The sequence below is a fragment of the Triticum aestivum genome, chromosome 6A (genome assembly GCF_018294505.1).
Source record: "Triticum aestivum cultivar Chinese Spring chromosome 6A, IWGSC CS RefSeq v2.1, whole genome shotgun sequence".
In the NCBI taxonomy this organism is placed as follows: Eukaryota; Viridiplantae; Streptophyta; class Magnoliopsida; order Poales; family Poaceae; genus Triticum; species Triticum aestivum.
Window position 1 is genome coordinate 25225433 of NC_057809.1, and position 10891 is coordinate 25236323.

The 10891-nt window shown below is 43.6% G+C and overlaps 1 protein-coding gene and 1 pseudogene across 1 annotated transcript; both read left to right on the forward strand.

The window, feature by feature from the left end:
* Positions 1 to 1728: 1728 nt before the first annotated feature.
* LOC123131757 (receptor-like protein EIX2) lies at positions 1729 to 5525 on the forward strand (annotated as a pseudogene).
* An 816-nt stretch (positions 5526 to 6341) lies between these two features.
* Positions 6342 to 10694, forward strand: LOC123131756 (receptor-like protein EIX2). The gene has a single exon (XM_044551433.1). The coding sequence runs from the start codon at positions 7502 to 7504 to the stop codon at positions 10436 to 10438; it is 2937 nt and encodes a 978-aa protein (XP_044407368.1). The 5' UTR covers positions 6342 to 7501; the 3' UTR covers positions 10439 to 10694.
* The last annotated feature ends 197 nt before the right edge of the window (positions 10695 to 10891 follow it).

The following is a 10891-nucleotide window of genomic DNA, read 5'->3' on the forward strand; positions in this document are numbered from 1 at the left end:
TCATCATGAAGGAGGTCGTCGGAAAAACAGGGATGTTCTACGGAGAAGGACAAATGTCGCGGGAAGACGTCCGAACATGGATAGCCTCTCAGCGTCTCGACGTGAAGCCTTTCACTAGGCTCGGGGACTATCTCCCTGACTTGGATGGATGGAACGACATGTTGGAGTGATTGTCGATATATGACAATGTGTCCGTTTAGTCCATACTTTCTGTATGACAAAACTTTGAGTTATGCATGGTGAAACTTTATTTGTGATGTAATTAAACCGTCCTCCTCCTCGACTAGCGAAAATCACTCTAGTTAGGGCATTTTGGGGTACGATGAACTTTGTTATTTATGCTTATGATATGTTGTTTCTATTTTTGCCAAGTCTGTCTCTTTCTGTTGCTCAACTATATATGTTGCATATCATCGACTAATGTGATGATGCAGGTGCATAGATCATAGATGACGAAGAAGTGCTATGCCAAGAGTATATATACGACAAGTGGCCGGAGTGTCAGGCCCAGGTGTACCGGTTTCCGGTTTCCGAGCAACAGGCAGTAGTTAGTTTAGAGGTTCACGCTAATGCGAGAGAGGGATACGAACTCATGTTCTCAAAGTGATAGCTCTTCTCGCGTATATCATTGTTTAGATGGATGACGATGTATTTGCATATCATTCGAGACTTGTATCGCTATTTTCGAGATGATGACGAGAGACCACTTTGTGTTGGATGATGATTATGATGATGACATGATTTGATAAGACTAATTGTATGTATATGCTATATGATTACATTTGTATGTTTATGATATGCTAAAGATTATTGTATAAAGCCTATTCAAATACAAAACAAATATACAGGAAAAAAACTAATAAATAAACTAGTAGTAGCGAGGGGGGGGGGGAATTTAGCAGTAGCGCCGCATTATCAGCAGCGCTTCCTAGCGGTAGCGCGGGACAACATGCGCTACTGCTATACGTTAGCTGTAGCGCCTTATTAGTAGCGCCGGTGCCCGCGCTACTGAGAAGTCCAAAACCCTCGCTGCTGCTAGGCTTTTCCCTAGTAGTGCCGGCCTTTGCATAACTAAAATGCACACAACCAACACTACGCAAGCACACAAGGATCACACTGGCAAAAAGCAAAGTCATGTAAGACCGAAGCTATGCCTAAGGAAAGAAAAAGCAAAAAAAGACCAGAAGCGATCAAAACAACGGTTGATGATGTACAACAACGATCATCGACACCAATCATATTTTGACAAACATAATGACTACGGTGAAGGTTCTCCAGAAGCAACGCCTTCAAGAAGAAAAAAGACGTATATACATCATCATCGCCAGATCCACCATCGAAGGCCGGATTCTGGGTTTTCACTCTGAAGATCCAATCCGAACAAACTCCAAGCAATGCAAAAAGCGCCGCCATTGTCAGGTATAACCAAGTAAGGTCAGACCTAGGATTTTACCACGGAGGTCGAGACCAGATACTTGGGAAGCACCACCCAATCAAAGCCATCCTTTGTTATCTTCTCCACCTCTTTGATAATCTGGGTGCTGTTTTTGGTGGTGGTGAGAGTGCTGCTAATGCTAGTGATTGATCATCGGAGGGAGTCTTTTTCTTCTGTTTGTTTTGGGAGTGTGTATTCTTGGTGCGTTTGAGACATCTTGTCGTCAATAGAGAGGCCAGGTGTATTAATATATTCCCTATATGTAATAAAAGAGAAAAATGAAAAGACAGCACGGGCACGGATTAGATCTTCATCCCCACGGTGTGGGCTGCCTACTCTGCTCACTCCGACATGCCCGGCGACCTGCGCCAGCAGAGTAGCCGGGGCGGCGGCCATGCCTGGTCCGTCGTCCGGACGCAGCCGCGGGGGAGCACGAAGGAGGCGCGTCGCGGGGAGTTCTTCCACAGGATCCGCTCGACGGCGTCTCCGGCCTCGTCACCGGCGCCGCCAGCCTCCAGATCGCAAGGTCGCCTCCTTCCACATTCCCCTCCCCCATTCAACTTCAGTATTCTTGTGGTCGTCGGAGGGAGATGGACGGGATTGGGTTCGCCGTCCCAAATATTGAGATTTTTCTTGGATCGGATTTCTTTCTTTCACATCAATCTTTAATCTGGGCCCAACATGGGGTGGTGGGATCAACGGAATTCACCACTTATTTTGTAGGAATTCTTAGAATATTTACATTCTATTTTCATTCCCAACAATTCATGGTCCTTGGACAGTACAGTACCTGGACCCCCTCCACTCCAGCAGCGACTTCCGTTAGATTCCAAGCCCCAAAGTCATGATTGGACCCTCAAGCAGACTAGTTGTGGAAAAAACTGCGCTCAGCTCCACTCTCGAGCGCCTTCCATGAAATTCCTAGCCCCAAAGTCCTCATTGGTCTCCTATCGCAAGAAGAACATATAACTGACCCGGGAGAAAAGAAGACCATATGTTCATGCCAAAATCTCCAATGGACACACTTCACTTCTCCTGCATCCAAATAGCCATAGCCTTGCTCTTGTTCACTCATGCCAATAGCACCACAGAGGGCAGCACATCTGCCCTGCATCCAAACGATGCGATTCCCAGCTGTGTTGCCGGTGAGAAGTCTGCCCTTCTTGCCTTCAGGGCAGGCCTATCAGACCCTGCCAACCTCCTTTCATCATGGAAGGGCGATGACTGCTGCCGATGGAAGGGCGTCTACTGCAGCAACAGAACCGGCCATGTTGTCAAGCTCGATCTCCGAGGCGATGAGAGTAGGCAGATGCTAGCAGGCAACATAAGTTCCTCGTTGCTTGGTTTAGATCATCTTCGATATCTCGACCTTAGCTGCAATAGCTTCGACAAGATACAGATGCCGGAGTTCATGGGTTCTCTCCATCAGCTGAGATATCTCGACCTATCAGCCTCACTGTTCATTGGAAGGATACCGCCGCAGCTGGGTAATCTCTCCAACTTATGGTACTTAAATCTTGGGAGTGACGAGTGACGACACATACTCCACTGATATCACCTGGTTATCACGGTTAACTTCCCTTGAGCACCCAGATATGTCTGGGGTGAACCTCAGCACAATTGTTCACTGGCTTCCATCGGTGAACATGCTTCCAACTCTGAAAGTTCTTCGTGTTACTAATTGCCTGCTTAAAAGTAGCCCTGATTCTCTTCTGCTCTCAAATCTGACATCTCTAGAAACTCTCGACCTTTCGGAAAACCACCTCCATAAGCATAGCAGGCCCAACTGGTTCTGGGATTTAACTAGCCTCACGTATCTAGGTATCTCGGGCAATGGTTTCTATGGCCCATTTCCAGATGGGATAGGTAATATGACCTCCATTGTGGAGCTTGATTTATCAGATAATAACCTTGTGGGCATGATACCATCCAACATGAAGAACCTATGTAAGTTGGAGAGGTTGGTATCTTTCAGTAACAATATCAATGGGAGTAAGGCAGAGTTATTCCATCGATTACCCAGCGGTTCACGGAATAAACTACAATGGTTGTCTCTACAGTACAACAATCTGACTGGAAGCCTGCCAACTGCACCAGTAGAATCCTTGAGCAACCTTAGCTGGCTGTATCTCGCTCATAACAGCCTAACTGGTCATGTCCCAGTGTGGATAGGAGAGCTCAAACAGCTAATAATTCTGGACCTTCGTTCTAACAACCTGAATGGGGTCATACATGAAGGTCATTTATCACGTCTAGGTAGGTTGGAGGAATTGAGATTATCAGACAACTCCATAGCCATCACAGTGAGCCCAGCTTGGGTTCCTCCTTTCAGTCTAAAATGGATTCATCTTCGGTCCTGTCAGCTAGGGCCTAAATTCCCAATGTGGCTTAGATGGCAAACACAGGTATGGAGTCTTGATATATCAAACACAAGCATAAATGACATGGTACCAGGTTGGTTTTGGATAGCAGCTTCCTCAGCAGAGTTTCTGAACATTCGAAATAATCAGATTACAGGAGTGCTCCCATCAACAATGGAATTTATGAGAGCAACAAATATGGATTGCAGTTCTAACCAGCTTACTGGTCCAATACCCAAACTTCCCATCACTCTGACCGACCTGGATCTCAGTCGGAACAACCTAGTTGGGCCACTACCATTAGACTTTGGAGCTCCAGGGCTTGAAACACTTGTTCTATATAACAACATGATCTCTGGGGCCATTCCATCTTCTTTGTGCAGATTGCGATCATTGTGGTTGTTAGATCTATCAAGTAATAACCTCAATGGATCAATTACCGATTGCCTAGTCAACAAGTCTAGCACAAACATGACAGATCTGACTCTAAGCATCGTTAACCTAAGCTTGAGAAACAACAACCTCTGGTGAATTTCCTTCACTTCTCCAGAAATGTCCACAACTCATCTTTCTTGATCTCGGACATAATCAATTCTCTGGGGCTTTACCAGCATGGATTGGGGAGAAGCTATCATCTTTGTCATTCTTACGACTGAGATCCAATATGTTTTGTGGTCACATTCCAGACGAGCTTACGGAGCTTGTTAATCTTCAATACTTGGACCTTGGCTACAACAATATTTCAGGGAGCATACCGAGATCTATTATTAATTGTACAGGCATGACACAAACAAGAGACAATGATGATCTTCGGGATGCATTCACTTCTGGAGTATATTCTGCTGGCAATGAACTAGTTGACTATACTGAGAATTTAACAGTACTCACAAAAGGTCAAGAGAGATTATATACAGGAGAAATCATATATATGGTGAATCTTGATTTATCCTGTAATAGTCTCATGGGAGAGATCCCTGAAGAAATCAGCGCTCTTGTAGCATTGAAGAGCCTGAACTTATCATGGAACAACTTCAATGGAAAACTCCCTGAGAATATTGGCGCCTTAATGCAGGTGGAGTCACTTGACCTATCGCACAATGATTTGTCCGGTGAAATCCCTTCAAGCTTATCGACTCTCACATCATTGAGTCGCCTGAACCTGTCCTACAACAATCTGAGGGGGGAAATACCGACTGGAAATCAATTGCAAACACTCGAAGACCCGGCCTATATTTATATTGGCAACCCCGGCCTCTGCGGTCCACCTCTCTCTGTAAATTGTTCGTCAATTCCAGGAGAAAACCACGGAGATGCAAGCAATGACTTGGTTTCGTTTTTCCTCGCCATGGGCTCTGGATATGTGATGGGTCTCTGGGTGGTCTTCTGTACCTTGTTGTTCAAGAGGAGATGGAGAGTTTCATGGTACTCGCTCTGTGACAGCCTGTATGATTGGGTTTATGTGCAACTGGCTGTTACCTGGACTTCCGTGAGAGCTAAAATTAATGGGTAGAAGCTTGAGATGAGATGACTATCACTGGTTCTTGGTTTTCTATCATGTAATGCTTTTGAGATTTATCATGAATGTATCAATCAATGTTTAGGTATTGTACTAGAACTAGTCAGTATATGTATTCAAGGCGCATTCCATCGACTGAGATTGGTATGCTGTTTTTCATATTGTACTGGAACCAGCATTGATTCTTGGTTTGATCTAGACATGTAATTTGATATACTCTGGAGATTTATCATGAATGTATCAATCAATATTCCAGTGTATTGTACTGGAACAAGTCATGCACATGTATGTATTCTAGGTCCACTGTATTGGAACTAGCCATGCACATGTATGAATTCTAGTCATGTACATGTTCTTCAGCTCTCTTCGATTATTTGGTTTTGGCCTGACCATTATCGAATTGTCGAACTGTATCCCCCTTGTGGTAATGACCGTTTTAGTTGTCTGCCTCTGCTTTATAGTAGTATAAATCAGCATATTTACTTCCCAAGTGCTGTTGTGCATCCTTCTCTGTGTGTGTTTGTTGGGTTTTGGGAGTACATTTTGGCCACATAAGCTGAAGATTTAAGTGTCATGTTTAGTTTGTTATACATGTATGGTTTCAGTTAATTTAAGCTGACCCACATCTAGCACAGGTTCCTTCACTTGCATTATTGCATAAGCACACATGTTATATATTGCATATGTGCAGGGAAAATGTGAGTTAATAAGAATTAAGATAATGCTTGTATCTTGTAGATATTCGCTCTGTTAATTTCTTTAATTCAGTCCTAGAAATAATTTATTTCATTCAGTCCTAGAAACTAATGCATATTGTGCGAGTTAGGGTCCATGATTAGAGGTGGGATCCAATATTGTGCTACTGCTACGGCTATCTTACTGTGCGTGTCAGTATGCAGAACCTGAAAAATGCTCTGGAAGCTTTGTTGGTAGATAATGATGCATCTGCTTCTGAAGCAAAGGGGGCTCACCAAATCTGATCTAGAAAAGAGAAGTTATCAAGTACGTACACTGCTGGTCTCTCCCGTTTCCAACCCGAGCGAATTTTTTTAAGTTTTCGTGTGTGCTTCTCTGAACTTACATCTTCTCTAGTAATGCCAGTTAGCAGTTACGTACTAAATTTCTTCCTGAAGTTTAATCCTTCTCCTGTTCCACGGACAAAGGCATATGCGTTCATGCAGTCCCCACCTTTTCCTCTCCAGCATTTCAGCTCGTTAATGGCGTTAACTGGAAAAGGGGAAAATAGTATGCCATGGCGTTCTGTTGGTCCTTGTCAGATAGCCATGGAAGAGTTGACAAGGAATCGTTCAGAGAAGAGAGACCGACACCGCACTGCTATGCTCGCATAGCACGGGCACGGATTACAGATCTTCATCCCCACTGACGCAGCTTCTCTTCTCCTCCCTCTCTCTGTTCTCCCAAGCCAAAAACTCTCCTGTTCTGCCTGCTCTGTTCACTCCCACATGCCCGGCGACCTGCGGGGAGCAGGAAAGAGGCGCTGAGTGGCTGCGCGCCGCGGGGAGTTCTTCCAGATTGGGTTCACTACTTTTAGTAACTATAAAAAACATTATAAACATATGTTCTAGTATTAGCAACAGAATTCACTACATATTATCTAAGAATTCTTAGACTTAAAATAGATGGTAGGATCTCTTAGCAACAGATTTCACCAGTTATGATCTAAGAATTCTTAAACTTACATTTATGATTACTACTTTAGTAACTATAGAAAAACATTATAAACATATGTTCTATTTTCATTCCAACAAATTCATGGTCCTTGCCTCCTTGGATAGTAGTACCTGGACCCTCCTCAAGCCAAGTAGTAGTTGTGAAAACCTGCGCTCAGCTCCACTCTCCAGGGCCTTTCGTTCATTAAATTCCTAGCCCGAAAGTCCTTGCTGGTCTGCTATCTCAAATCCCAGAGTATAACAGAGAAAACATCGTGAAATGGACATAATATAATGGCCACCAGCGACCCCCATGCAAATCTATGGTGTTGAAGTTCACACGTAACGCTGGTCTCAGGTACCTGCATATGAGTGACAATCAACCAGAAGAAATGTGGCCCACAGTGTCACTGTAAGCAGTTAAACATTGCAGAAAATTCAACAGCCAGGACACCAACTGTTGGATTACATATACTATATCATTTTGCATACTAATGGACCAAGAAGAACAAGACCATATATGTCCATGGTAAAGTATCCAATGGACACACTTCAGTTCTCCTGCATCCAAATAGCCATAGCCTTGCTCTTGTTCACTCAAGCCAAGAGCACCACAGAGGACACACCTGCGGTGCATCTGAATGACGCGATCCCCAGCTGTGTTGCTAGTGAGAGGTCCGCCCTTCTTGCCTTCAGGGCAGGTCTATCAGACCCTGCCAACCTCCTTTCATCATGGAAGGGTGACGACTGCTGCTGGTGGAAGGGCGTCTATTGCAGCAACACAACCGGCCATGTTGTCGAGCTGGATCTCCAAGGCACTTATTGCAAAACTGCAGATTGGAGTACGCCGGTGCTAGCGGGCAACATAAGCTCCTCGTTGCTTGGTTTAAAACATATACAGTATCTCGATCTCAGCTGCAACAGATTCGACAAGATACAGATACCAGACTTCATCGGTTCTCTCGATAAGTTGAGATATCTCGACCTATCAGACTCAATGTTCATTGGGAAGATACCACCACAGCTTGGTAACCTCTCCAACTTACAATACTTATTTCTTGCGTCCTCACGCTGGAATGTTGGTTATTATTCTTTCTATAATGGCACATACTCCACAGATATCACCTGGTTGTCACAGTTAACTATCCTGGAGTACCTGGATATGACCTTGGTGAACCTCAGTACAATTATTCACTGGCTTCCGGTGGTGAACATGCTTCCTACTCTGAAATTTCTTCGTCTTTTCGCTTGCCAACTTAGAACCTGCCCTGATTCTCTTCAGCTCTCAAATCTGACATCTATTGAAACACTCGACCTTTCGGAAAACGACTTCCATAAGCGTAGCAGGCCCAACTGGTTCTGGGATTTAACTAGCCTCAAGTATCTAGATATCTCGGAAAATGGTTTCTATGGCCCGTTTCCAGACGAGATAGGTAATATGACCGCCATTGTGGAGCTTGATTTCATAGAGAATAACCTTGTGGGCATGATACCTTCCAGTATGAAGAACCTATGTAATTTGGAGAAACTGTCTTCTGCTGGCAACAATATGAACGGGAGTATAACAAAATTATTCCATCGATTACCCAATTGTTCATGGAATAAACTACAAGGTTTGTTTCTAGGGGAGAGTAATCTAACTGGAAGCCTGCCATCTGCACCGGTACAAAGATTAAGCAACCTGAGCCAGCTGTATCTCGCTCACAACAGCCTCACTGGTCACGTGCCACTGTGGATAGGAGAGCTCACAAAACTAAAAAGTTTGGTCCTTATCTCCAACAACCTGGATGGCGTCATCCATGAAGGCCATTTATCACGTCTTGAGAATTTAAAGGAACTTGTATTGTCAGACAATTCCATAGCCATCAGAGTGAGTCCAAAATGGGTTCCTCCTTTTAGTCTGGAATATATTCACCTTCGTTCCTGTCAGCTAGGGCCCAAGTTTCCAACGTGGCTTAGATGGCAAACACATGCAAGTAGTCTTGATATATCAAACACAAGCATAAGTGACATGATACCGGATTGGTTTTGGATATCAGCTTCCTCAGTAAAGTTTCTGAATATCCAAAATAATCAGATCACAGGAGCCCTACCATCAACAATGGAATTTATATCCGGAAAAGAAATGGATTTCAGTTCTAACCAGCTTGGTGGTCCAATACCTAAGCTTCCCATCAATATAACCGGCCTAGATCTCAGTCAAAACAATTTAGTTGGCCCACTACCATTAGACTTTGGAGCACCAAGACTTGAAACACTTCTTCTATATAACAATATGATCTCCGGCGCCATTCCATCTTCTTTTTGCAAGTTGCGATCATTGCAGTTGTTAGATCTATCAGGAAATAATCTCAATGGGTCAATTACTAATTGCCTAGTCAATGAGTCCAACACAAACATGACAGGTCTGAGTATCACTAATCTAAGCTTAAGAAACAACAACCTCTCAGGTGCATTTCCTTTGCTGCTGCAGAAATGTACACGACTCATCTTTCTTGATCTCAGCAATAATCAGTTCTCTGGGACTTTACCAGCATGGATTGGGGAGAAGCTATTGTCTTTGTCATTCTTACGGTTGAGATCCAATATGTTTTATGGTCACATTCCAGTTGAGCTTACAAAGCTTGTTACTCTGCAATATTTGGACCTTGCATACAACAATATATCAGGGAGCATACCGAGATCTATTAGTAATTGCACAGGCATGGCACAAACAAGAGGCAACTCTGATAATCTTCGGTATGCCTTCAATTATATATCTGGGGTTAATGACAATGTACTAGTTGTCTACAGTGAGAATTTCACAGTACTCACGAAAGGTCAAGAGAGACTATATACAGGAGAAATCATATATATGGTGAATCTTGATTTATCTTGTAATAGTATTACCGGAGAGATCCCTGCAGAAATTGGCGCTCTTGTAGCATTGAAGAACCTGAACTTATCATGGAACAACTTCATCAGAAAAATCCCTGGGAATATTGGCGCCTTAATTCAAGTGGAGTCACTTGACCTATCACACAATGATTTGTCTGGTGAAATCCCTTCGAACTTATCAGCTCTCACGTCACTGAGTCGCTTGAACCTATCCTACAACAATCTGAGAGGAAAGATACCAACAGGAAATCAACTGCAAACACTCGAAGACCCAGAATCTATTTATATCGGCAACCCGGGCCTTTGTGGCCCTCCACTATCGTGGAATTGTCCAGAGCCTGAGCTAGTTCCATCTACTCGAGACCGAGAGCACCAGGAAGATGGAAGCAGTGACATGGTTTTGCTTTTGTTTGTCATAGGTTCTGGATATGTGATGGGTCTATGGGTGGTCTTCTGCACCTTCTTGTTCAAGAGAAGATGGAGTGCTGCTTGGTACTTGCTCTGTGATAGCCTGTATGACCGGGTTTATCTGCAAGTGGCTGTTACCTGGGCTTCCTTGAGAGGTAAAATTAATGGATAGAAGCTGAGATGAGATGATCATCAACTGGTTATTGGTTTGCTCTCATGTAATGCTTTTGAGATTTATCATGAATGTATCAATCAATGTTTAGGTATTGTACTAGAACTAGTCAGTATATGTATTCAAGGCGCATTCCATCGACTGAGATTGGTATGCTGTTTTCCGTATTGTACTAGAACCAGCATTGGTTCTTTGTTTGATCTAGACATGTAATTTGATATACTCTGGAGATTTATCATGAATGTATCAATCGATATTCCAGTGTATTGTACTGGAACAAGTCATGCGCATGTATGTATTCTAGGTGCACTGTATTGGAACTAGCCATGCACATGTATGAATTCTAGCCGTGCACATGTTCTTTAGCTCTCTTCGATTAATTGGTTTTGGCCTGACCGTTGTCGAATTGTCGAACTGTATACCCCCCTGTGGTAATGACCGTGTCAGTTGTCT